The sequence below is a fragment of the Gymnogyps californianus genome, chromosome 8, assembly GCF_018139145.2.
Source record: "Gymnogyps californianus isolate 813 chromosome 8, ASM1813914v2, whole genome shotgun sequence".
Lineage (NCBI taxonomy): Eukaryota > Metazoa > Chordata > Aves > Accipitriformes > Cathartidae > Gymnogyps > Gymnogyps californianus.
The window spans coordinates 30,534,715-30,561,392 of record NC_059478.1 but is presented as its reverse complement, the minus strand read 5'-3'; the positions used below and the strand labels follow the sequence as shown (position 1 = coordinate 30,561,392).

General features: G+C 40.7%; 1 protein-coding gene across 1 annotated transcript; it reads left to right on the top strand.

The window, feature by feature from the left end:
• Nucleotides 1–423: 423 nt before the first annotated feature.
• Nucleotides 424–18,239, top strand: NDC1 (NDC1 transmembrane nucleoporin). Its single transcript, XM_050901386.1, has 18 exons — nucleotides 424–486; nucleotides 595–715; nucleotides 2,592–2,693; nucleotides 3,022–3,196; nucleotides 3,686–3,824; nucleotides 5,186–5,294; nucleotides 6,380–6,431; nucleotides 7,070–7,202; nucleotides 9,459–9,551; nucleotides 10,850–10,931; nucleotides 11,824–11,979; nucleotides 13,077–13,331; nucleotides 13,465–13,583; nucleotides 13,828–13,878; nucleotides 14,938–15,001; nucleotides 15,956–16,056; nucleotides 16,942–17,102; nucleotides 17,978–18,239. The coding sequence occupies exons 1-18, from the start codon at nucleotides 445–447 to the stop codon at nucleotides 18,039–18,041; spliced, it is 2,019 nt and encodes a 672-aa protein (XP_050757343.1). The 5' UTR covers nucleotides 424–444; the 3' UTR covers nucleotides 18,042–18,239.
• Nucleotides 18,240–26,678: the final 8,439 nt, after the last annotated feature.

The window sequence follows — 26,678 nt, the reverse complement described above, 5'->3', positions numbered from 1 at the left end:
TCAGCCACGCTCTCCCTGCCCGTGGGGCTGTGTAACGTTTCCCCTGCTCCCTCAGGCCAGCACTGAGGGTCCCTGCTGGACCTCTGCCGTCGCGCAGGGGCCCGGGGCAGCCGTGTTCTCCCCGGGGCGGGCGGGGCAGGGGCCCACGTCGGTCCCCGGGTGCGACGGAGCCTCCTCAGGCCGCCATCTCCGCTGCCACCCTTGGGCCCTCGCGGCCCCGCCCCCAGCACGCGCGGCGCGGGGCACGCCGGGACTTGTAGTCCTCCTCCGTTAGCCGGAACGTCACTTCCACTCAGGGGGGCGGGGAAAGTGGGTCTGCGCGCTTCCCATTGGCTGCTGACCGTCAGCCCTCCCGGCGTGCGGCGGAAGTGGCGTGCGGCCGGCGGGGGTGGCCGTTGAACGGCGGAGACTTTGAACGGCGGTGCGGGCGGCCGGGCCGCGGCCATGGAGGCGGAGGTGGGCCGGCAGCGGGCGCTGCTCCGCCAGGTGAGTGCGGGGCCTGAGGCGGGGGGCGGCGGTGGCCCGCGGTCCCGTGGTCCCGTGGTCCCCGTCCCTCCCCGGTCCCCGCGGCCCCTCACGCTCTGCTTCCCTCAGGTACTGGGCTGGAGGGTGGCGGCCGCCGTCGCCTGGTCCGTGCTGCTGCTGCCCGTCTGCACCGCCGCCTTCGTCGTCCTCAGCGGCCTCGACCCCTTCCACCCGGTGCGCTGGATCTCGAGTAGGTGCTCTGCGGCGGTCGGGGCTGGGGGCGGGCGCGGGAACCGTGAAAGGCAGCGTGCACCGTGCTGTGAACTGCAGCCGTGGCGGTGGGGAGGGAAGCGGCCGGGGACTCGCCCGCTGAGGGGCTCCCGAAAGAAGAAAGCGTGTGTCTGTGTGTCAGCAGAGCATAGACGTGCGTGGATACGTGCTTTCGTTTGCCTTTCAATCTGCTTGTGATCATAGCAGAGGTTAAGTGCTTTGTTACATGAAGTGACCCGATAATAATATTTTAAATCCGTTTATAAAATAAAGTCGTTTCTGCTGCAGTACTTGACAAGGTGCCCTTTGATGTTTTTGTATTTTTACAGTCACATGTTTGTATTTGCGGGGTTTTTTTCCCTTATCTGTTGTTTTGGGCTCAGCCTCAGATAATGGGGCCTGACTACGGCATTGTGTTAGGCTTCTACTTTGTGTGTTTCTGAATGGTCTGTAGGCTTTGGAATGTAAGTGTCTGTGTTACTGTCGTGGTTTAACCCCAGCCAGCAACTCAGCACCACGCAGCTGCTTCCCCCTTCCCCCTCCCAGTGGGATGGGGAGGAGGGGAAAAAAAAAGGTAAAACTCGTGGGTTGACATAAGAACAGTTTAATAACTACAGTAAAATAAAATATGCTACTAACTAAGAAAATATAATATTAATAATTGGAATGAAAAGATATAACAAAAAAAAAGGAAGAGGAATAACACCCAAGAAAAGACAAGTGATGCACAATGCAATTGCTCACCACCTGCGACCGACGCCTGAGCAGCGATCAGGCCTCCCAGCCAACTCCCCCAGTTTATATACTGGGCATGAATTTCCATGGTATGGAATACCCCTTTGGCTAGTTCAGGTCAGCTGTCCTGGCCATGCTCCCTCCCAGCGTCTTGCACACCTGCTTGCTGGCAGAGCATGGGAAACTGAAAAGTCCTTGGCTTAAGATAAGCGCTACTTAGCAACAACTAAAACATCAGTGCGTTATCAACATTATTCTCACAGTAAATCCAAATACAGCACTGTATCAGCTACTAAGAAGAAAATTAACTCTATCCCAGCTGAAACCAGGATAGTAACTTATAACCATAATAGCCATAATCCTCCCTAGGTAGAAATAACTGTTGCAAGCTCATGTAAGTATATCCTTCAGAGAAAAAATTAGGTTAGGTGACTTATTTGTCTGTTCTAAGTACTTGGACACACTTCCCCTTTCCGCCCTGTGCAGCTGCTGTTTGCGTAAAGAGCTTAAGTTTCCTCTAACTTTGGTGCATTGAATCACAAGTGAAATTCCTGAAATAGCTGCTCTGCATGGTGAGAATAACTTTCCCTTGAGTGCACACACGGAAAATTGAGAGACGTTTAGATGGAAGCTTGATACCTGTGATGATTTAGCTGCTCCAGAGAGAGAGAGAGACTTGATTTCTTTCCCCCTTTGAAAATACAAAAGCCCAAAGGAACCAATCAAAAGCAATTTACTTGGTAAGGAATTTCTTACCTTTTAAGTGTGGCTGTATGGTTGCAACTTTTATTAAGTGAAAGGAAGCTGTGTTAGTTGAGCCATAGTTTAATTCACTTTAAAAGATTTTTTTTTTTGGGTAAACAAAATTCTGATTCTTCACTTATGAGAAAACCAGTTATAAGGGTGTAAAATAGTTTCTGTGAAATTTAAATATGCTTTTATGCAGAAATGTTGTGCAGCTGGGCAGATCTGGTATGAGATTATAGAGTCCATTGAACATTACTCCCCTTTATGCACTTAGGGGATTATTGCTAACTGCTTAAGTGTTCTTTTCTGTTAATGTGTCGCTGTTGCGTAACTGCAATCTTCTGAGCCATAATTGTTTTTTTTTTTAATTTTAGATTCTTTCAATGATTTGTATACTTCCTATGTCATCTTTTGTATCCTCCTTATGTCTGTGGTGATACTAGTAATAAGCATCTTCAACGTTGAATTTCATGCAGGTGGGTTATGTAAATTGCTGAACTGTCTGACACCCGAATTAAATAGGATGACCATTTAAAGATATTTGTATTTACATTTGATGTACTTAACGTTGGTAGATTTCCTTTTAAATTAATATAGACAATACACAAAGCTTATTTTTAAGTAAATCATCCCAGATTCCTGCTTACCTCTTAGCTGAGCTGCTTCATTGATTTCTTTGTCATTTAGTGACTGATTCCAACTGTGAAAAGTTCTTCGGTGACAATGTTGGGTTTTTTTCTTTTGTTTTTAATGAAGGGTTTTATTAGTAAGAAATGAAAATTCACTTTTGGCTTTTATTTACAGTTGTGCCATCAATACCATGCTCTCGATTAGCACTGATAGGAAAAATTATTCACCCTCAGCAAGTTATCCATTCAGTTGTTCATGCTGTAATGGGAATGTTGGTTGCTTGGTGCGCTGCAGTTATGACAAAAGGGAAGTTCCAGTTTCTTGCTGTGCCCTGCACGCCTTCAGAAAGGTAATTATTTGTGTGTGTTAAATTATGCAAAGAACTTCTATTGTAAAATGTATTTACTGATGGCTTCTTTCAAACAAAAAACTAAAATTTGAGTCCTATCAAAAATAAGCAATTATATGTTGATATCCTTTATTAAAGGATAGGAAATACCCTCCTTTGTAAATGTTACAATGCACAGAGAAATAACTGGGCCAGAAAAACTAAATTGCCAGGATTCTTAATGGAAAGTTGAATGATGACAAATTGGTTGTCACTTGAACTAAGTCTTGGTCTTCTGGTTAATGTGACATACTTCGTAAATACCGGAAGCATCCTCATGCATAAATTACAAAAATGGGTGGTGGGATTCCTACTTTAGAAAAAACTTACTGAGATATCATCATACGTACTGCTCAGGAAAGTAAAATCAAACTTCTGATTTGAACTTCCTGAGGCTAGAATGACTATTTTATTTTTAACTCAGAATTAATTCTAAGTTTTCTATTTTAGCCTAGATGACGCTGTTCCTCAGATGTGCCTAAATGAGTATCACCTCTTTTTTCTGCTTTCTGGAGCTTTCATGGGATACAGTTACAGTCTTTTGTATCTTATTAACAATATGAATTATTTGCCGTTTCCAATCATACAGGTAAGAGGTTTAAACACCTTTGCAGAAAGACATATCTAAGTAAAACAGTGATCAAAAAAGCCTTGATTGTTTATATTTTTGAATATGGCAGTAGCAGCTGTCTTTTGGCATGCTTTCACTAATGAAGCGTACGCTCAGTTAGCTTTAAATGCCGGTAGTGTTCGTCTTCCTCCTTCCTGCTCAGCTCCTTTCAAATGAACACAGAAATCCGGGATGCTGTGACTGTAAAGTTTACACCCCTCTGATGCATGTTAAAAGCTGGCTGAGGTGGACCATTGCAGAAAGTGAACTACAGGAAAGAGGCAATATACACAAACTGAATATTAACTCCTGGAACTGACAACAAGGGTCACCGAAAAGCTGAAAAGCTTGAGAGAAAAAAAAAAAAAAAAAAAAAAAAAAGAATATTATCAGTTGTAACTGGGTACCAGCTCACTTAGTCTAAATAGCACGTTAAATCTTGCTTAAAGCTCAACATCCAAAGCTTGTTCGTGTGTGTAGTGCTATGAAAACTGAAATTCCATTAATTCCTTTGGAGGGGGCTCTAGCAGTTCTACAGAAATCTGTATCAGTGCAAAATGGTGAGGAGTGGCTTGTGAAACATCATCTTAAAAATATTTCTTCTGTTGCTGTAGCCTCTCAGCAGCCATTTGGCAAAAGGTATCTTTAAACAAGGTTGGTTGTATTCGTGGAAAACATTTAAGTCATGACTATTCAGTTTATCAGCAAACCAAGCATTTTGGCAATGCTGTAGTTATAGTATTTTTAAAAATTCTATTATTTGAATATTGTTAATTCTCCTTTTTTTAATGTAACTTAGCCAAGTAAAAAAAAATAAATCACTTTGGTTTAATTTGCATATAGTGTCAGATGGGTTGCTTTAGTCGTTTGCAAAGACAGAATTTGTATGGAGAAAGACGTCAGTATTACACTGGTTTCGCTGCTTGGAGGATTACTGACTCTGTAACTCATGCTTGTCTGAATTTTCCCTATATTTTAATGGAACACTTCTAATCTAAATGAAATCTAGTAGATTAAATATGCCTTCTTTGGGTTTTTTGTTTATTTTGCATTAGACAGCATTCTTCTAGTTTGTTCCCCTGTGTATAGAGTCAATTTACCCCATCCTCCATTTTCATACTGCTACAAGTAGGAAAAGGGATGAGAACTAGAGATGATTATAAAATGGCAGAAAGAGGTCGGGAGGATAAATAGTACGCGTAACACCTGGAATTGCCTTAAACTGATTTTTTTAATTCATCTAGACTTCAGGTTTTCAAGTACCTTGTCTTTTTTTTAACCATTTCATTGATTTGTTCTGAATGTGGAATAATAAACTATTTTTGTTTGTTTGTTTTTAGCAATACAAGTACTTACGTTTCAGAAGATCTTTGCCTCTCCTCATTAAGCACAGTTGTGTGGAATCGCTGTATTTTGTTAGAAACTTCTGTGTCGCATATTACTTTTTTGGTAAGGGTTCCTGAAATTGCCCCTCTGCCCCTCTCTCTGTGTTTTGAAAACTTTAGTCAATCAGGCCTGTTATACTATTTTTCAGCCTTCCAGGTAACTTGCTGAAGGCACATAGACTTGTTTAAACAAATAAAGAGATCCTAACCTAAACAGCTTGTTTAGCGTATGAGAAATGTCTCTTCTCCAAAGAGATTAACACCTTCTATAAGAACTTATTGTCTAGCTCATAACATTATAAGATGACGACAGTATTCTAAGGAGAAGGGAGTGGGGAACAATAGTTTTCTAATCTGTGTAACATGGATAAACATCTTCATGCCTTGGACTGCTCCTTCCGTTGCCTGGTATTGGAAATAGAGCCTCACAGAGGTGAATCTGACATACCAGCAGCAGGCATGACTTCACTATATGTAATGTTGCTATATTTTCACTATTTACTTTGGCTTTTTTCTCAAGTGCCCTTTATATTATTTGGAGGAAGCTGGGGAGACAAAGGCAGTATCGCTCCCTCCCATACGAAAATGAAGTTTGGTCTTTAAAACTATGGTAAAAAAAAATCTGTGCTGATGAAAATGATTGCCCTGGACTTCCTAAAGATCAGGAATTTTTTATGTTATGGTTGTAGTTATCCTCCTAAATGATGTCAAAATATGCTAGAATTATTTCCACTTTATTTACATGAGGGGAACAATTAGAAGTATGGTGGTTCTATATCAGTTTCCATTAAGTCTTTAAAAGCACTTTGCTGCCTGAGCTGTAGTGAAAATTAATATTAAATTACTATTAAACCTCTTGTTAGTGAAGAAACACAAATAACTCAGTGCTGAGAAGCTAGCAGTAACAGATAAGGTCTACATCTCTCAATGTATAGTTGCTGGCCTGAAGCCTTTTTTCATTCTCTTGTTTCTATTTCTTAAAAAAAAGAAAACAAAAAACCCCCAAAGGCAGATTGTTTCGTGGTGCATGTGTGTTACAAGACCAGTCTCTTGTCTGTACATACCTTCTACTGTTATCTTCTTTTTGGCCTACGGTGTATGTGTTTTGCAGTGTCATATTTGTTTCAGTGTTCCTTTTTGATCCCCTAGGTTATATCCCAAAGGTATGGATAAGTACCACAATGGATCTTCATATAGATAGGTAGGTAGTACATTGTGCTGAAAACTTGCAGGAGAATATTGCTGACAGCTCCCTTCGCTGAAGAAGTCCAGCTTAGCAACTGGCTCTTTGTGTGTAGTACAACTCAGTTCCTTGTCTCCCCACACAGAACGTGGGGAGCATTGGGTACTTCTGAAATGGATCCAAAAGGAACCAACATCCCCTTGTAGGAACCATCTTGTAGGTAGTCATTAAGAAACCCTCTCTAGTTTCCTTCATCTCTGTAAGTCTCTAAACTATTAGAAAGGCAAATCTCTCCAAATCTCATACATGTGTTTTATCTGCTTTTCTGTGTTTGGGGGGGCATATCTTTGTTTTTGTATGGCTACCATTTGTTATAAAATAGGGAAACTGAAGTCTTAATACCTTAGTTGACTAAAACTGTAATTGTTATTTATTTCATATTTCTTTTCTCTTTTCCTTGATTTCATTAATTTTTCTTAACTTTATTTCATCCCAGTTACTGAAGTATTAAAGAAATAGTATCTCGAACATCTTTAAGAAACTGTTTTTGCAAAAAAATGCAACTTTATTCTTGCAATTATTGCTACTGTAACAGCTTACTATAGACATCTTCCATAATAAAAATACTTCTGTCTTCTTGGTTGTTTTATCTGCAGTAAATTGCATCCTCTTGACACTCTGACTGGCTTATTGGATCTCTCCTTGTTTTACCATGCCTGGTTATGTGGCGTATTTCTTCTGATTACCTGGTACATTGCATGGTTACTCTTCAAAATCTATGCTACAGAGGTTAGTACTTAGTGACAGTGGTAAAGGTATAACATCAGTGTTTCACAGGTAACACTTTCTCTTCAAAAGCAGTTTTACTAGGAAATAACTTAGTACGAATTTTTGAATTTTCAAAGCATGGACTACAGATAATATCTGATAACTGAAGAGTCGAGAGAGGCCTGGGCATTAACTGACTCCTTTTCTCTCCTTATAGCAAGATAACCCTATGCTGCTTAGAAAATTAGTGCTTTGTTATTTCTACCTCCTCTTCTTACTCCTCTACTTCTCTTTCTGTGTCCCCCTTCTCCTGTTCATGTTTTGATGCTAAATCCGTGCAGATGCTGTTGGGGCCACCCTAACAAAGAACCACTTTGTGCTTCGTGGAGTCTGCACCGTGTTCTTTGTCCTCTTTAGGTGTAAAGACAGACGAGCCAGTGCAGGGCCCATATGCGTCTGGCAGGGCTTACTGGCTTGGTCTCTGCACATGTTTCCATGCAATGATTTTGTATTTGAGTGTGAGACTAGCTGAAAACTTGTGCAAACAGCTACAGGTTACGTGGGAAGATAATATCCAGAAACTGTATAGCTCTCAATCCAATTTTACAATAGGAAAGAGAACAAAATGCTGTCAATTTTCTGTGAGCTAAGCTCTAGAAATCGCAAATTTAAGCAAACCATCAAAGTACGCAGTTCTCCAAAGCAGAGACATATTAATCTAATTCAGGCTGCAGTATTAAAATAGACTTCAAGCAATCTTGGGAATTAAGACACTTTTGCTTTTTCATTCAATCATAAAGTTGCAAATTAATATGGCTAAAAAAAGACAGTTTAAATATATAATGAATCATATTAGAATAAATGTGAGACCGTGATTGAAGAGAAGAAAAAGTCTTGCCAACAAAGAATTGGAGAAGACTTGATCTTTGTTGACAAGTCCAGATATTTCTTTGTAAGAATATAGAGGGAAAAGTTGTTCATCTAACTTGATTTTGTTTTTTTGGAAAACATTACTAGACTGCAGATCAGTAGGAAAAAAAAGCAAGGTTTAAATCCTGGATCAATGTGTTGGTGCAAAGCACTTACGGAATGAAATGGCATACAGTGCTTGTTGGAGTGTTAGCTTTAATTAAAAAGGTCTAGTTGTTGTGACTGCATGGAGAAAAGATTAAGAATGAGTCAAGCGTAACTGATGTAATGATGTGTCAGAATCTGTAGACGGCTCCAACAACAGCTCTGAGGTGTGAACAACCTACTTCCAAGGATAATAGTTGAAGCACCAGTGAACACTGTGTGTTAATGTCTGTAATTATTGTATTGCTTGTAAAACTGGAGGACAAAAGAAACATCCAGCTGTAAAGATATAAAATGGATGTTGCCCTTTTGACTCTTGAACAAAAGATTTGTTTATCCACATGATTTTTTTTTTTATGAGCTAAAAAACTTCCAAAGGTGTTTGTAAATATTTGCATAGTTTTAACTGAAAAGTCAGGAAAGAAATTGCAAACTTAGTCCACATGAGGTCACTTTGTTAACACTTTGAAAGCAATTGCTACCTCAAATTTCAGTTTTGCAACTGGAAACAGATGAGAATAAAGCTATGGTATGTAAAATGAGTGCCGTAACACAAAACTGACAGGTAATCTGCGCCCAAACTGGTCCATGTTAAATAGCGTTAAAAAGATGCAATGTTTGATACAATTTAAGCACTGCTTTTTACATTTTAAATGTTGTAGCCACAAGACCAGAAATTCTATTAAAACACAGAATATGAATATCATGATGATAAAAATAAGAATTCATTAGTTTATCAGTGAAACAGTGCAAAAGAAGAATTAAAAAAATCTTTTATTATTTGGTAAGAGAACCCTCAGTTCTTCACCCGGAGTGGTTACACTGTTAAAGATAGACATTACAGTTTAGATTTCAGTCTTGTTTCTGAACATGGTGTCACTAGTTTTTCCCAGGTATGTGGTTGGAGGAATTTCTTTTCAGAATGATATGATGCCCCTAGCTACAAATTATATTGGTAAATGGAAGATATTTGACGATAAAGATACCTGGATTTTCTAAGATTTCTCTATTTTAAACGTAGGGAGTAAAGTCTTTTTGTTTATATGTTAGAAATTTCAGGCTAGTTTACAGTAAGTTGAAGCAGTGGGGTATGTGCTTTTGTAGTTCATCATTCATCTGACAAGTAACAGCTCAGGTGTGGTCTTTCATAAGGCTTTCTTGTGTTTTGCTCTGTATAACACAACTTCTGATGTTTATATTTAGACGCATCATTTTCCTGTACAGCCAACTTTTGCTGAGGAGACAGACCAGTGCCTGCCTAAAATCTTAAACAGCAATCCTCCCCTCATTATAAAGGTAATTGAATTCCCACCACCTTCCCAGCTAGGTGTGTGCTGAGAAGGTGTTTCTCAAAGCACGCAATCAGATCTTCTAGGTACCAGTTATTTTAACTGAGGTGCTAGTTCTTTAAAAAGCTGCCTCGGAACACTCAAGGAGGCAGTTACGCTTAATGGTGAAAATTTGTTCAGTAGTGACATCTGCTGGTGCTCACCACACTGTGGTACTTTGAGCTGAAGACAGACTCATTTAGTTAGAGGTAAGATCTATTCGTCTGCAGCCTAAGTATGCTAGTGCGTACTGCTGTTAAAACAGAAGGTTAGTGACATTCAGGTTTTTTAACTCTTTCAACTTTGAGTGTCACATAAACAGGTGTGTTATCTCTTTGTACGCTCTTAATACTTTGCCCCTGCTACTTATATTTGAGTTCTTACGTGTGTGTTCTCTCTTGAAATTAAAAAATTATTTCCGTATTTATGTTGGAAGTTGGGTTTCTTTTTTTAAAAAGACAATACTAAAAAGCTACTTAAAATCTGTGAGTAAAGGAGAGTACTTTTGGTCTGACTATGGTAATCATTAATGGGATTTACTGATTTTAATACTTAAAAATTGGAGACCTCATGTAAGAAGTATTATGTAAATAAAGATAAGAATATTCTCCTGCATGTGCAAAATCCACATTTACTGATTATATAGATCTCTGATAAGACTGGAGATATAATAGGCTGCAATCCATTTGAATCCTTTTTTAAGCTTTGCTGCACTATCGATGGGTGGGGAAAGTTGAGCACAGTTAAAGGTAGAGGAAGTCTAATTTAAAATCTCAGCTGTTACAATTATAAATTACACAGTTTAGTATCTTGCGTAGTGGGAAAAATCTGGTTATTTTTGGTTTGCCACATTAACTACTTAATCACATGAAAAAGCAGCATTAGGTCTGGTACTGTATGGCATACTGTGTAGTTGAGCTCTGGCTTTCAGAACCAGTTCTTTCCTTAGAGTTTTTTTGCATCTGAGGTTCTTTCTGTCTGAGCTGTTAGCTGTTAAGGTAAAAAATGGTGTTAAATCTTCTTTAACTCCAAAGAAATGACTTATCAGTAGTGTTCTCTGAAGCTCTTACTAACTCAGCAGACCCATCCAGAGTGGTTCTAGGGATGTGTGCAGTCCTTCGCCTTCTTTCTTTTTCTGTTACGTGGCTGGTTTTAGTCTGTGTGAACTCATTCTTTGTTAGGGATTGCTTCTGTATGGATAACTACATTTTTTTAAGGAAATACATTGGACTTTGCATGAGCTAAAACATTTTCCTTTCTTTGTAGTTTTTAGCCTTACAAGACTTGATGTTACTTTCCCAATATTCTCCTGTTCGACGACAGGAAGTCTTTAGCCTTAGTCAGCCAGGTAATTATAAAAACTGTTTCATATTGATTCTTTTTCTTTTTAAAGTGTTAGTCAAATGCTTTTAAAAGTTATTTAATGCTGTGATGCATGCTACATAAGCCAGAAGGCCTCATAAATAAAAGTATCCCTATGGTGCCTTTTCCAAAAGGATGCTTAATTATCTACACTCATATTGTTTCATCTACTAAACTCAACAAATTCTGGTGCTTGTTGTGTGATTTCAATGACAACCATGAGGAAACACAGGTCTTAGGGTATTGAAAGCAGGGTCCTCTTGACACCACCAGTCAAATAGTCCAAACTGAATAATGTAACAGATGGGTATGAAAGCCTAATGTTGAGATGTGAGTGAGGTGAAATCAAGCATAAATAGTGAGTCACCGCTAGAGTTGTGAAGGCAAACAATGGCTATAATTTCAATTAGTATTCAAGCCTTTTGCTATATACAAAGATATGGCAGAGAAGGTCAATTAAAACTGCTTAAAAGCCTTCAGGAACTTTTTGTTACACCTCATCAGGAATTCTAGTGTTTGTACTACCTCAAAACTGTTTACCGTCACCATTGATATTACTTTCTTCATTTTAGTTGTTTAGTCATTTCAGATCTGATGGGCCGAACTGCCTGTTTTTCCCTCTTGCTTAGCAGGTTTCACTAACGTCTTTTTAGAGTTATCCACTGGCAGGAGGGTAGAGTCTGCCCATGTTTTCATCTTCCTCTCAGTAGAAATAAACTGTCACAGTGAAAATGCACTGTGTCTTTTTAGAAATGGAGTGGTACTATAATCTTTGAAGCTTACGCTGAGAGCACATGGGCACTGTGAGAATAGACAGAAGGATGAGCATCTGGGTTAAACATACCTACTGCGTTTCCTTTTTGTGTGCATGCTGCTAGGTGGGCACCCGCACAACTGGACTGCAATATCAAGGGAGTGTTTGAGTCTTCTGAGTGATCTGACCCAGAGGCTGATCACACAGCAGGAAGCTGCAGCAGCAAATGGGAGAGCAAAGCAGCCAGCAGGAGAGCTGAAAGTATCTCCGCAGACTCCAGGTACGTGAGGAAACTCTCATAATAGTTTGTAAAGCATGAAAGTACCAATAGATTACATAGGTACGTTAGTCTCTATTAAGTTGTATAGGGAAAATGAGTCACAGAGTTTTCTGCAAATAAATGCAAACAAAAAAAGTCTCTCCCTCAATTTCATTTTAGGTCTTCTCGTTGAAATAATCCCAAAATAACTAGAAAACTCGGAAAGATCATGTTTACTCAGTTTGTTTCCTTTGCATGATGTTATGTTCAATACAGTATTTTTTCCACACTTGCATGAATTAAGAAAGTCTAATTATTACAGTTTTAGTAAGTGGTTTGACCTTGTACAGGGAGAACTTAAGTCTTGCCAAGAGATGCTTTGTAATTTGCATAGCTGCTCTTATGATTTAGTTTAGGATGGTAAAATTAGTTTTTGTTTTGTTGTTACGGGGACTTTGAATATGTTTGTGTGATTCACTAATATCACTGTAGAATAAGAAAAGCCAGTCTGACTCTTGAGCTGTGTGCAGCCTGCAAGCATTTCAGGTGTTTTACATGCCAGACTTAGGCATCATTCCTGGCAGCAGAGCTGTGTTAGCACAAGCGGTGCCAGGTAATGGAATCCCTTAGCAGTCAGTGCCTAGGATACAAGTGCCCTGGGAACAGCAGGGGACTGTTGGTATGTCAGAGGTGAATTTCTTCTAGTGCTGCTGTTCCTTGGATTTTGTGACTGACATGTCTTTTCTTACATACCAAGCAGAATCAGAAAGAGTTGTCATTCTTCTATAAGTAGCCTTTTTTCTAGTACTTAATCTTAAAAGCACACTTTATGTAGATATATACCAGGGCGTAATAATGCTAGCTAGCAAAAGGAGAAAAATAAATAAATCCACAGGGATCCTTCGTATCACTTGCTGTTCTTAAACTGATGAACATTTAAAACACTTCATGCTCATGTGGATGTGTACTTCTTTGCAAAACCACAGTGGAAGCAATGTCCTTTAATAAAAGCTCTAACGATAGAGAGGTTGTTGAAATAGCAATCAAATAACAAACCCATCTTTTATTTCATATGTGCCAGCCTGTTTGTCCTCATGCAGTGTGTTCTTTGTCATTAGGAGCCGTTGTGACAGAAGACATGTCTTTCCAGTCACAGAGGCCTAATATCGTTCCCAGAGCCTCCATGTCTTCACTGGTTAAATCATCCCTAATGCCCTTAAAGACATCGCCTGGGTCTGATGTTGGTTCGCCTTTCAGCTCACCTGCTTTAAATTGCAAGATGGGAATTCTGGATGTAAACACTCCTTGGCACGGATCAGTCCAAAGTCCTCATGTTACGAGAAGGGGACCAAAGCTGTGGACATCAGGTTCAGGTAGAGATTTTTCCACAGCACTGTTATTAGCCTTGTAGTCACAAGTGTAGTAGCCACGTCAATAGAGATCTGTATCTTGAGGATTAAAGTGACAGCAACCAGTTTTTCTGAAGATATTGTATTTCTCTTGTAGATCTGCAAATGAATGGTTCCCACCACGAATCCTTCCCAGTGCTCTCTGCTGCAAGAGTTCGCAGTGAGGCAGTACAGCCAAGGTTTATTTACACATGGCTTCAGAACAAGCAAGAACTGGTAGAGTAAAAGTTGCAGTACAGATAGGTTACAGCTAGTGCAGCTTAGGTGTTCTCTCTTCTGCAAGAACTTTCCATTTTTGTGAATAAATGCTTCCTTCTCCAATTAGCTTACATAACAAAAATCCTTCCTCCTATACCCCAATCCCTTTATACTGTGAGAAGATGGTAGGGTTGAGGAGGGCCAACTGCACATACCTTCAGATAAATACAGATTATATTTTTAATCTTTTGTTTCTTTTCAGATAAAAAACTTTTTGTCAAAACGAGTGCTGATAATGTATTTCTTCAGCAAGGTAATTATGATCTTATGTTTTGTGACTGAGCAGCATGGACTAGAAATGCATGAGTGTAGGGGTTCTGCTGTGGCACTATGTGCCTTTTGCGTATAGTAACAGTTCTAAAACCTTTCTTTTAATCTAATGTTTTCCATAAGTACAACTTTGTACTTACTGTGAGGTTCATAGCAGAATTAGTGGATACCTACATAAAAAAAATAATAATACTTGTTTAAACTCATCTGATTATAAACTGCGTTTTGCTTAAAGCATCATGTACTAGTAAAACATGACTGAGAACTTAAATGCAATTGTCTTGTATACTGATTGTAAGATGACACTGCTTCTAGTTAATTTTAAAATTCAGTTAACTGCTTTTTGTTAGGTCAATGTACCAAATAAATTCTTTATAGTTTTCCTTTGTGGGCGAAGTGGTAGCTAGAATGTTGGGAATTTCTCCTTATGAAATACTGGTACTAATATTACTACTACTTTTCAGGTGAACTTGAATACTTAAACTGAACTTGCATAGTGTTTACACAGCAAAAACAATTGGGTATTTCTCTTAGCATAATTGAACAATAACTCAGTTATTTTTTTATGGAAGTATCCCTCTCTAATTTAGGTCTTTGTTTTTCAGGGATTTAAATGTTTCCTGCAAGTAGAGATCGTATTTTTATATGCAGATCTTTGCTGTGTATGTGATAACGGTTTATGCTTACATGTACAGCAGTGTTTTCTGATCAGTTATAGACTGGAGCAGAGACTGAGGCAAGCAAGATCATGAAATAGGCATGGGGGAATTGTATTGCCCATTTAGCCCTTGAAAACTAGCTAGCTAATTTTTTTTTTAAGTCCCAATTACAGCTATAGCTTTGTGGGCAGCTCCTGTCCAAAAAGAATTTTAGTTTCTCAAAAGATGATTTTTCTGGGTATTCCCTGAGATCTGTCAGCCTTGCAGGTCTTTTCTGAGGGGAGGGACATGACCCTATCAAATGTGTAATACCTTAATTGAAACCTGCAATTTTGGTGATACTATTTATAAAGTGCACTCACAATGCTTTGACTTCTTCTCAGCACCCAGAAGCCTCCATCCAAGCTATCTTCTCTGATGCCCAAATGCACATCTGGGCTTTGGAAGGTAAGCAGTTCCTATTCCCAGGTGATCCACTCTGTTGGCTCATGGAACTACAACAACTAAAAGGATCCAATTCCAGGTTTCTGGGGCTCTGTGCTTTATAAATGTAATGGAAGAAAAATCTTTGCATCTATTTTAACAAAAAGCCGACTGCGTTTCACATACCAACATGAATAAAGTGGCCTGCAGAGAATTAAAAGAACAATAACAGTATGTGGTTGCACTATGGGATTTTCTTGTTTGTTTCAAAGTCATGAGCCAATACCGGTATTGATAGAATCTTTTATTAGATTTGACTGTGCAAAAGTTGATCTTTTTCCGAGATTATATGTTTTATGGGCACATATGCCATGCTGTGTCAGATTGAAGGTGATGGGTTGGGACGTATAGAGTCAGGAGATGGGAATCACACATACAGTTTGCAGCAAAGCAGAAGATACCATTTGTGTTTTAACTAAGGACAGAGGGCTAGGCTGTAATTTTTTAAAAAATATGATAAACAAGTAAACTGAGAAGGAATTTAAAGTTAAATCAAGGTTTTCCTCAAAGTAGTAGAGAGTTTCTTTCATACAAGCTGAACAAAGAAAGTTAAGTTATCTGGAAATGTTTGTTTATGGCTAGAAGAACTGTGAAATAGGTCCTGTCTCTTGGTTGATGTGAGGTACAGCTCTGATCAGAGCAGTGGAAAGAGGGAGCCAATGCTTTTTTAAAACTTATTTTATATATAATCTCTCTTGCCTTATCAACCTCAAACTATTGTACGCCTGTCAAACCAGTGACTGGTTTAGTCCTGAAGCAGGCCAAAGCTGAGGTAACTGTCATCTGGCTGCAGTAAGTCCTGAAGAATTCCACCACACTAGTAGAATCTTCAGGCAAAACCATGATCTTTGTTAATGCTTCACAAGTTGAGAATTCAGTAATTACAGCAAACTTCCTTTTCCCCCCCCGCCCCCAAAGGTCTGTCTCATTTGGTAGCAGCCTCTTTTACTGAAGACCAATTTGGAGTTGTCCAAACTACACTGCCAGCTATCCTGAATACATTACTGACTCTTCAGGAGGTAAAAACTGTTAACTTTTCCTTACTGCAGAACAAGTTCAGGAGAAGAGAAGGAGTTTTGTTAATTTTATATTTTGACCTTGCTGACTGGTCATAACATTCAAGTTGTTACCACCAGTTGTTAGTTTTTAAAAATGTAGAACTAGAAAGCATGTTTTTAATGGAATGTTTCATTTAAAAAAATGTTTCATTTAAAAAAAGGTACTATGTGCTCAGTTAAAGACCTTATTTCAGGGATGCAGCAATCATAATACTATATTTTATGCATAGTAAGGACTTTGTTTGGCTGCACACAATTCCTCGTGCAACCTGGAGCACTTGGAGACATTGCAAATCAGAGGAGATAAGATCTGTGTGGTGTTTCTCTACTAATACTAAGACATTACTCTCAAATTACTGATGTTTGTGTAATGTGTATTTTAAAAAAATCCAGACTTGTTTCCAAGGCTATGCCTGTCCTATTGACATAATCATTTTACACTGCCTTAATGGAGATTCTTGGAAAGAATTTAGAGGTTATTAAAGTTCTTCAGTGTAAGTCATCTATTCCAAGAACAGGCACCAGGGGGGGGAAAAAGCCAATACCCTTGTTTCTGAAAGAAACAAGTCATGGTACAGGACAGAATTTTATTTCTACTGCAGTGTGTGCTGTGCTTAGCATTTAAGATTCATTAACAGAGAATCTTATTTCACAGAACTGGATTCTGTTTTCACTTCGGCCAGGAAATGCAAGGTCAAGCTCAGTCTCCAATACATTTTTGTGTGTCTTGGTGGAATTTCTGAACTTGCACTTTCTTCTTGCTTTATTTGACATAAACATGTTGCTAGTTACATTATGAAATAATTGAACAGATGAAACAAGTTCATTTATGTTTTTCTCAATCAGGTTGTAGACAGATACTTCAAACTGCCTCACGTTTCTAGCAAGCCCCCAAGGATTTCAGGAAGTCTGGTGGACACATCCTACAAAACGCTACGATTTGCACTGAGAGCATCTCTGAAAACAGCACTATATCGGATAACTACTGTCTTTGGAGAGCACTTAAAGTAAGAACTTCTTCATGATTGCTTGCTTGCTAAATGTAGTTTTAATTAATGTTACTGTAGGATCTGTGAAAAGGGAAGTTTGGGCAAAAATCCCTTCAGGTCATTATTCTAACACGGTATTTTAGTATTTTTTGATTTGTGGAACCTTAAAAAATTCTTGTGTAGATATATGGTCCCCCTTAGAAACTTAATATTCATAGATTTCTGGGCAATTTTTCTTAGTGACTTTTCATGAACTCTTTAGAAGCAGTCCATGAATACCACTCGTTTAATAAATCTTAGCTGTTGAAAAGGAAGTAAATCAACTGGAGACAATTGTCTGTTCTGTAGGGAGAGAATCCTGAGAATCCTATGAAGAGTCCAAATAATCAAATTCCCTTGCTGCTTGGTTGTCTGATGGCTCTTTCTCAGCTACTGTCGCAGCAGGCAGCCTTTCATACTTGGCCTCTGAATATGCGGGACTGAAACTTCCTGCAGTATCTGCCCATCTCTCCTTAGAGGGATGAAATGTCACTCAGTTTGGAAGTGCTTGAAATACAGGAGAGATCATTTTAAGAGATTCTTTCTTACCTGAATCATTCTTGCAAGTTAAACAATTGCTTGTGTGTGTTTCAAGGTAAGGAAATAGGCTAGGTTTCTTGGGACAAGTGTCTTTTAGTAGTGGAAGCTGTTGAGGTTAAGAATTGACAGTTTTAAGTGTTAATATACTTTTTTTTGTCTTGGAATGTAGGTTTTTCATGCAGCTGGGTTTTCTGAAATTTAGCTTCAGTGTAATTGTTGATTTCAATGTATACTTAATTTTGGCATGAGGCTTTATTTTTGTGGTGTACTACATTTAATGTAAAAATCTTATATTCTGCATTTGTTGTTTTTAGTGCAGTGCAAGTGTCTACAGAACATAAGAAAAGACTTCAGCAATTCTTGGAATACAAAGAATAAATAACAGATTTTGATGCAGCTATGTGGTTTTTTTTTTTTCCCAACACTCTTGGTAAGAAGAAAGTGGGACTAATGAGCCTTTTTATCTTGGCTTTTTGGAAAAGCGTATGGAAGTACAAGTCCCAGAACAAGACTCTTAGAACTGTAAAAGAGCTCTTCCAGGTTTGGATCATCTTTTGTATAATAAAACTTTTTTAAAATTCATCTTGCCTTCTTTTAATATCACTTACAAATGAGAAAGTGTCAGTTTTTATTTTACGTAAGACTATGACATTTGAGATTATCAGAGTTACTTTGTCACTCAGATCCTTCACTGTTTTTCACGATGTATTCTTTCCTTACCCTTTCCTGTTAAAGGGCTGAATAGAGATTTACATAGATACTTAGTGTGCCTAAGTGTTTCATAAATTTAGTTGATAACACTTTTAGTGCAGATGAAGTGTGTATTTTAAGAGTAGGAAACAGATGTGCCCAGGAATAAAACATGCTACTCTTCTGTAAGAGGGACATACTCCTTCAGAGTAAAATGGGTGTGCAGAAAGGCATTGTCAAGACACAAATACTGCTTGAAAAGCTAGCAGCTTGGATTTTATCTTTAAGGTGACCTAGGAAACTAAGTTCTGATCTATGCTGAAACATACAGGAAACATCATTGCATTTAGTAAAACTCCCAAGTAATGATAGTGTGAATTAAAGTTTAGATCAACAGCTTTCTGGTAAGGGGGATAGGAAGGATGTTTGCAGCATATCCAGCTTTTTCAAAATAATACACATTATTGGTAGCTTCTGGTGAAAAATACGACTTTTTAAAAGCATTTTTTTAAGCTTTTTATCTAGAAGTAAACCTGTCCAAATTGTTTGAAAATTAACTACTCAGTTTTTATACTGACTCCAGTTATTGTGATATCTACACTAGAAAACATGTATGGAGTATGAAGAGCTTAGATGTAGCTGCAGTACCTTACTGTAATTTCCTTGAGATAACAGTAAGCTAAATAGTCTTGCAAATGAGTTTAGTGTGATAAGCGGAAACAAAATTTGGATCATTTTCCTTCCATTCTCTTCAGTGCTGTTAGTCCTATGGTTTGGGGGGTTTTTTGATAGAGGACCTAAGATCTGAAGATGGCCATGGTGTCAGTTATGTTGGTCTGATGAAATGATCAGCTGATAGTGGGTGGTTGTGTAGTAATAATTCTTTAGGGGGCCTGTCAGGTTTGGGTAAAAGAGAACCCCAAATCTGCAATGAGACCTGCATATTGCTTTCCTCAGTACAGAGACATGTAATTTTCTTGTAATGCAGACACTGCATGTGTTAAGATTTGATAGTGGAAATTAGAACTATATTGTTCCTTTTGCACTGAGATGGCTTACAGCAAACACCATAAGGTGATGGACAGCCTTTCATTATGTTAAAAGGTTAAGCACAAAGTCTTTTAAAGCTTCCCCAAGCTTAACTTCTACCACAGGTTTAACTATTATGTCAAAGCCTCTTGCCTGCCTGGCTTATTAAATAATTTAATTTGCTTATTTTCTGGTATTGCAGTGTGCACCTGGAGTTAAAATGGTGTTTTAGCTTCTACCTCAGGTGCAACTGTTGAGCCAAATACTTCAGCTGAAAGTTTCAAATAAATTTTTCATGCATTTAAACAGGTGCAGAATATTTTTTTTTTTATTGTGCTGGTATTTTCTGCAACACTCCCACAACTATAAGCTGTAAGCTGTAATTAACAGTGTTATGGCTGTCAGCAGCAGGCTTAAAATGTAGACTTCTTTTTGATGCCAAAGTGCTTGAGGTCTGTCCTCCTTGTGTTGCAGTAGATTTGCACATGACATCTGCTAATGTGCGTGTGATTCATGGCGCACTCTGTATGACAGAAGAACATTCAAAAGCTGATTGCTTTGTGGTTTCTTTAAAAGCTCCAATTCGTAAAGAGCTGTAGACTTTTTTTTTTTTTAAGCCTTTACTTAAAAGTGCATCTTTAACAGTGTCTCATGCTCATGAATGTAAGAGTACAAGAATATAAAGCGTACATTGGGTGCCCTCTGAAGATGCAGTAACTGGCTCACGCAACTCAGACAGGGATAACATCTTATTCTAGTTTTGGCTTTGGGAATAATTATATTCCTCTGGCAAACTGTGCTGGTGTTTCAAGTCCTTTTATATACTTCTGTCTTAACGTAAAAATAATCAGTCTGTGAAGCCTCTGTGAGGTATGGGAAGAATCTCTTGAGTTCATTTCTGCATTCTGGGTAATGAGGAAAAAAATAAAGCCTTTTTACAGTTGGTTTCTATGTAACTGCAGTTAAATTGGATCCCTCAAGACTGCTAATATTTCTCATCTGTTTAACCATCTCACAGCTGAGCTGCATCTTCTTGCTGGATTGCCTACTGCATGCACAAGTGAAACTGATAACACTTGGTTTGATTGCTATTCTGGTAACCTTGTGAACTACCTGCCTCTCCCTACAGGTTAGCTGTAGTCAAAAGTATCTGAAATTGTTTCCACTGCAGCTGCAGAGAGGTATGCAGTTGATGGTTCAGATCTGTTTTCCTGTTACAATGGAGTAATGAAATAGAGGCTTTAGCTCTTAAGCAATCTCTTATAAATCTGGAAAAAACACCCTATCCTGCTTATTTTCTGAGATATAACTTTGAAAGTTCAGACTGTGGGTGGACAAATGGGGTGGCCCTAGTCCTTGAAACTATTGCACACTGCTGTATCTGAGGGAGCTGGGCAGGACTTGCTCCCTCAACAGGAGCACTTTGCCACTTTGGAGAATTGTCTTGATGCCAATTGCAGCTCAGGGCCTGAATGCACCCTTGAAATGAAGTGGTTTCGATTCTGTTGCTGCTTACTTTGAACAGAGGCTGTATTGTGTGTACTGCGCTTGGTGTCTTTAAGGCTGTAAGCAGCCATCTTCACACCTACTGAGATACACGTACGGCTCTGAGGGCAAGGCAAGCACCCCTGCAGGTGCATCCAGCTGCAACTATGGAAGTATCAGTCTCTTGCTGATGAATTTGCTGGTACCTGTTCAGTCAGAGGCAAGTTGTGCAGTCTGTGGGCTATGTGCTCACCAGACCTCCCCCCCAGCAACTAGAACTGGCCATGTGTGGGAGCTGATGCTCTGCCTGGGGGGGGGGGGGGGCTGTGTGAATCCATATGAGGTGGCCCTCGGAGCACCCTCTTGCCATGTGCAGTGCTGTCCCCTTTCCACAGGGGATGAATGGTGGCAGCTTGCAGTGCTTTGCATGTTCAGGCAGGCATTTCATAGCTGCAGGGCTTCACACACTGACAGCAGCCATGCTCCCACCACTCCCATCACCACCTTTCTACAAAGATGCAGTAAGAAGATGAAGGTCTGGGTGAAATCATCACGGATGCTGCAAGTTGAGGACACTACCCACACACCCTCCTCCCCCTGTGGTCTTGATATTTTCCAGGACTGTGTTAACATATTTGCTATGTGGATCAAATGCATTTGCGTGCTGTGGACATACCAGGAATGTGGTTTGCCAAGCTCTTGTGTTGTAAGGGGATGTTCTCGCATCAGAATATCGCTTCCCCTCACTGCAGACTCATGGTAGAGATTTGCATCTGGCATATCAGATCTGGGCAAATGTGTAGTATAAACAAACTGCGCAGCTCCCTCGTGTCTGGGAAAACAGCCTGAGAGAGAGCAAAACCTACACCATACTCTGATTTCAGAAGACAAAAAAATAAATGAGAGAAGACTTCACCTTTCTGCCCTTGCAAAAATCTTGGGACTACAGCAGAGCTAGTCAGTCAGGAGACAGATGAACGTGAAGTCTCTGGAGCTGGCTGTGAGATCAAAACACAAATTCAAGGGGGAATAGTTCCCTGGGTGGCCTGCTGGATACACTAGCTCATTCTTCTAATAGGTGGTGATGGCATAGGAGTTATCTCTTTTTTTTTTTGTTTGTTTTTTTCTTTTTCTAATCCCCCTAAAGAGTCAGTTCCTGAAGTAGGAAGAATTTCAGAGAAAACTGTGGCCTAAGAAGCATGTGTATGTGCTCACACAATCATCAAAGGAACCAAGTGCTCAGTGAATAGTGAGCTCCTCTCCCTCCACTGCCCAAAACACACAAAAAAATACAGGCTTTGCCTTTTGCTTCTTGAATAACTCAACTTTTAAATCTGACTACTAAAACAACAGTGCTGGGGTGGGCTGTTGTATTTAACTGCATCTTGTCTGAAAAGGTATGGCGAGAGCCCTGGAGTGAATTTTGAAGGAACTGGGAGTGGGAATATATTGCCTTCTGCAAGTCAAAGATTGTTACAGGTTATGTGTAAGCATAATTCTCTGCTCTTCCTCAGCAAGCTCCAGTTGTGGGCTTTACTAATGGTAGATGTTTCTGATCAAGAGACAGGCTGGGTGTCTACCTTCAGGGCAAGCTTTGAGGACCAGGTAGATGGGGCACCAGCTTTGTAAACCGCTGGGTTCCTTGCCTGTTTACCAGCAGAGGTCACTGCTCAAACCAGGTTTGGGGAAGCGCCAGGCTGCAGACCTTGCTGCCACTGGTGGTACAAAGTTTTGGGTTGAGCATAGGGCTGCAGCCCAAAGTTAGGTACTGAGGGGGCTGTTGCCTTTGCAGACCCTGGCAGTCAGGTCTGGGGAAGGCTTTATCAGCAACCATGAAGACTGCTGTAGGAAGAGAAAGCCCAGTCTCGTAGTGCAAGTTGAACACTGCCAGGGAGAAATGGGTTTGTCCTTGCCTTTATCACAGAGATCCTCTGCAGCACTTCAGCTTTTCACGGGTGGCCACTCTTTGCAAGTCTCCCAGTTTCTGCATGCTCCGTTTGGGACACCAAGAGTTGAGTTTAACTGATGGAACTGGAAATGTGCTCTACGATATACAATGATGGGAAATGCTAAATAACCTGGAGCGAGGGGTGGGGGAAGCAGTCAGTCTTTGTCACAAGTTTAGCACTCAAACTGAAGCTTTTGGCTTCTGGGCCTCTTGTAAAATGGAGCTTAGTCTAACGCCACCCTCCTTCACCTCCAATGACGATAACAAAATACTTGTTTGCAAATTGGTAGGCTGCTGCAGTGATGGACACCAAAGAAATGCCCTGGAGTAAATTAATAATTCTGTATTCTGCGCAGGGCTTGGCTGATGTGCAGTAAATATATTCAATGTGTGGTCCAAACACTATGCCAATAAAGAGAAAACAGAAGAGCAACTAGCTGCTCATTCAGCAATCACTATCTTCAGTGCATTGAATATATGGATCCCCAGGCAAAATAACTGCGGGGCCGTGTTTTAACGCCAGTACTACAACTCATTTATAGTAGGCGTGAATCTAGGTTATACTAGCAATTCTAGTCCTGGCATGTCCCAATGCTGAGGATTGCATTTTACAAGCTGAACATTCTTAAGTTGTGCTGTCCTGGGTTTTTTGTTTGTTTGTTTATAACTTAAGTTTATTTTACTACCTGTGTTGCGTATGCATGGTGTGAGAGATGAATCTATTTACGGACTGATGCAGAGAAATAATACAGATGAATGTCTGAGGAAGCTAACTGCAGGTGTAAACAACCATGTCCTGAATTGGAGGCTGGTCGAACCCTTCTTTAGAGGTTTTTTCCCTCCAAGTCCTCTAGAATGATCTGCCAATTAACTGGGGAGGCAGGAAGGAGGGAGAGATCTGTAGTGTTACAGTGGCTTTTGGAGATGCTGGTTGTTTCTTGCAGTCTCTGCAAGCCAAAGGTGGATTCAAGATTACCGTATGATTTTCCCAAAATATGCTATTGAAAAGAGACTTCTTTTTAAAAGATAAGTCACAGTGATCTGAGGAATTTCTTTTTTCTAACTACAAGAGCTATAAACAAATCTGTAAGTTATGAGGCAATAGTTGAGTACATCGCTAGATAATGTGTGGTCAGTTTGACCCTGCTGTCTTAATTTAGGAGGTCATTTTAAAACCACTATAAAGAAGGGCTTTGTGCTGCCTTGAAGGGATATGGGCAATCTCTAAGAAATGGGCATACTTACAGAGACAATCCCTTTGGCTCAGTTTTTGTTTGGTTGTTTCTTTTTTACTATCTGTGGTGCAGTAAATTAAAACAAAAACAAGTCTGGACTTGGCATGCCTTTGTAAATAAACTGCTGTGCGTGAATTGACAGCTCGTTTGCAACCAGGTTATTTATAACAAAGTTTGTTATTTCTCCCACCAGAGAGCTTGTTTTGCCCTATATTAACAGAATGCTTATGGTAACACCTCCCATCTCTGTCTATACTGCAGCAGTTACACAAAGGCCTCACAATTTCAACTGTGTCCTTTTGAAATTTAATTTTGTTGCCTGCTGGAGTAGAAGCAGGGATTTCAGTATGCGAACTAGTGATCGATATTTCAACTCTGGTTGTTTGCTCTGCGCAGCTCACCTTACCTGTATCCGTTCTGCTTCATTCCTCTCCTCCCACAGAAGAACCGCTTGGGGAACTGGAGTTTTCAGCTTCTACGAGTTTCTCGAAGATCCGGTTTGTGACCAGCCGTAACACTGAGGCCAGTTACAACTGTCCGTTCCTGACAAAGGTAAAGAGCACACTTCGAAGACTGCATTTGGTGAACTGGGGTCCCCTTCACGTAATGTCCTTTCCCCCCTCCTGTTTCCCTCACCTCTTACAGATGATCTCTCATTGTCCTTATGTGTATTGAGCTCCCAGGCAGCACCATCTCAAGCCAGGACAGCTGCACCTCTGCTTGTGCAGCTGTGACCACAGGGGCTCATGCTGTCCGGAGCAAAGAGGCTGCGTGTCTGCAAAAGCACCTGTAGACCCTGAGAAAACCACTGTCGTGGCAATGACCTGATCTTGGCTGGTATCAGCAGGGAAAAACTCAAGTATCAAACTTGCTTAAACTTTGTTTTCGTCCTCACTGCTCTGTGTAAGCTTTGAGTTAGGCCTGCTGTGATAAGGCCTTGTGTGTGCTCAGGGCGCAGTTATGCTAACTGTGCTGTGGTGGTGCAGGACTGCCTAGTTTCTGTGGCTGACATGGTCCAGGAGCAGGTTTTGGTGTCACAGCCTTGGCCTACCACCACCGATGCCCAGAACCACAAGGGCAGGGAACTTGTCGGTGTTTCAGTGCCGTCTGGCCACAAGGACACCAATCGGCACAACTAGCACCATTGCACCAGGAACTGTCTGTGTCCTGGCTTTTTCTTGGTTGCTGTGAGGTACGATTTCACCCCAGCCTGAGCCAGCCTTAGACTATTACCTGTTTGCTCTTTCTTTGGTCACCAACTAGGAGGGAATGGGCAGATAGGCAAGTGTCTGGTTACTTATCACCTGTGTCCTACCCACTTGACCTAGCGAGCAGATATTCAGGCAAGCAGTTGCATTCCTCTGGATGTTTTTTATCCCAAATTGCAACCTCACCTTTCATATCTGACTTGAAATGAAGCAATCCCCAGGGACTAGCTTCAGGGACTGAACATGGCCTATCTGCCTCAACTGGAAGGTCTGCTTTGGTGATGGCGACTTCATTAACAGAGGGAAGAGGCAAATGGGCTACCTGTGGGTCACGCTATGACCCATGACCACAGCCCTCGGCAACCAGGAATGTTGAACAAGAAGGCTAATCTGAAGAAATCTCCCTCCCATTCTACTAAAGGGAGAGAGTATTGCTGTCATGGGGAGAGAGGCCAACCAATGACTGGTTTTCACAAGGACACAAGGAGGGGAGACACCCATCTAGCTCATGGATGTAGTGACAACATTGGGTGAATCAGTATTTGCTGTACAGCTTGTGCATACAGCAAAGTCATGGTGACCCAGGGCATAAAACAGTCTTAGCAGCCACGATTGCACTTGCCTGGCCTTTGTTCCAGAACCAAAACATATGAAGCATCTTCTGATTCAGCAGGGAGAGAAAGGGGACTGCTTAACTCTTTCATTAGTACAATGATCCAAGGGGCACTTGTTCCTCCCATGTCTGTGGACTTACCGGAGGAGCCAAGTTGTTGCTTCGGAACAGGTCTAGGCGTCAGGTCTCTATCAGGCACAGCTAGGTCTGGAGGACAATGTCCATCCACCGCCTGCTTCTCTTGCTCAGGCCCAGGGATGGGTATCCCCAGCTGGATCGTCCCAGCAAAGACAGGGCAGCTGCCAAATGCCTCACTCGAAACTGAGGAAATAGTGGTGGGAGAGAAGGTTTGAGTCCATGGGGCCTCATTTCCTATTGAAGGAATGTGGGCACCTGCAGCTTGAGCTATGCAGTCTACATCTCTGTGAGATGATCTGCCACGGAGAAATTTACCTCGCTGTGAAGGGCCTTAACCCTACGTGCTGTTGAAGCTTGGAGCTCTGATGTGCTTCAGTCCGAAGCCTTCCTGGCTTTTTTTTCCCCGCTCAGACAGTGCCCAGAGCATGGAGGAGGCTCTGTGCCCCCTCCTGCCTGCGGAGCAGCCCAGCCCTGGGCTATTGCTAAGCGAGTGGCGGCACCTGCCGGTATTTTGGAGAATATTCTAGATAATGGTGATGGTGAGAAAAAGAAATAGCGGTTCAGAGCAGGACACACGCAGCCTGAGGTAGGGAATGCAGAATGATGCGGGTTAACGCGGTCAGAGCAGCCGAGGTGCTGAAGCTGTCCTTTTCCCTGCTTGCTGTAGAA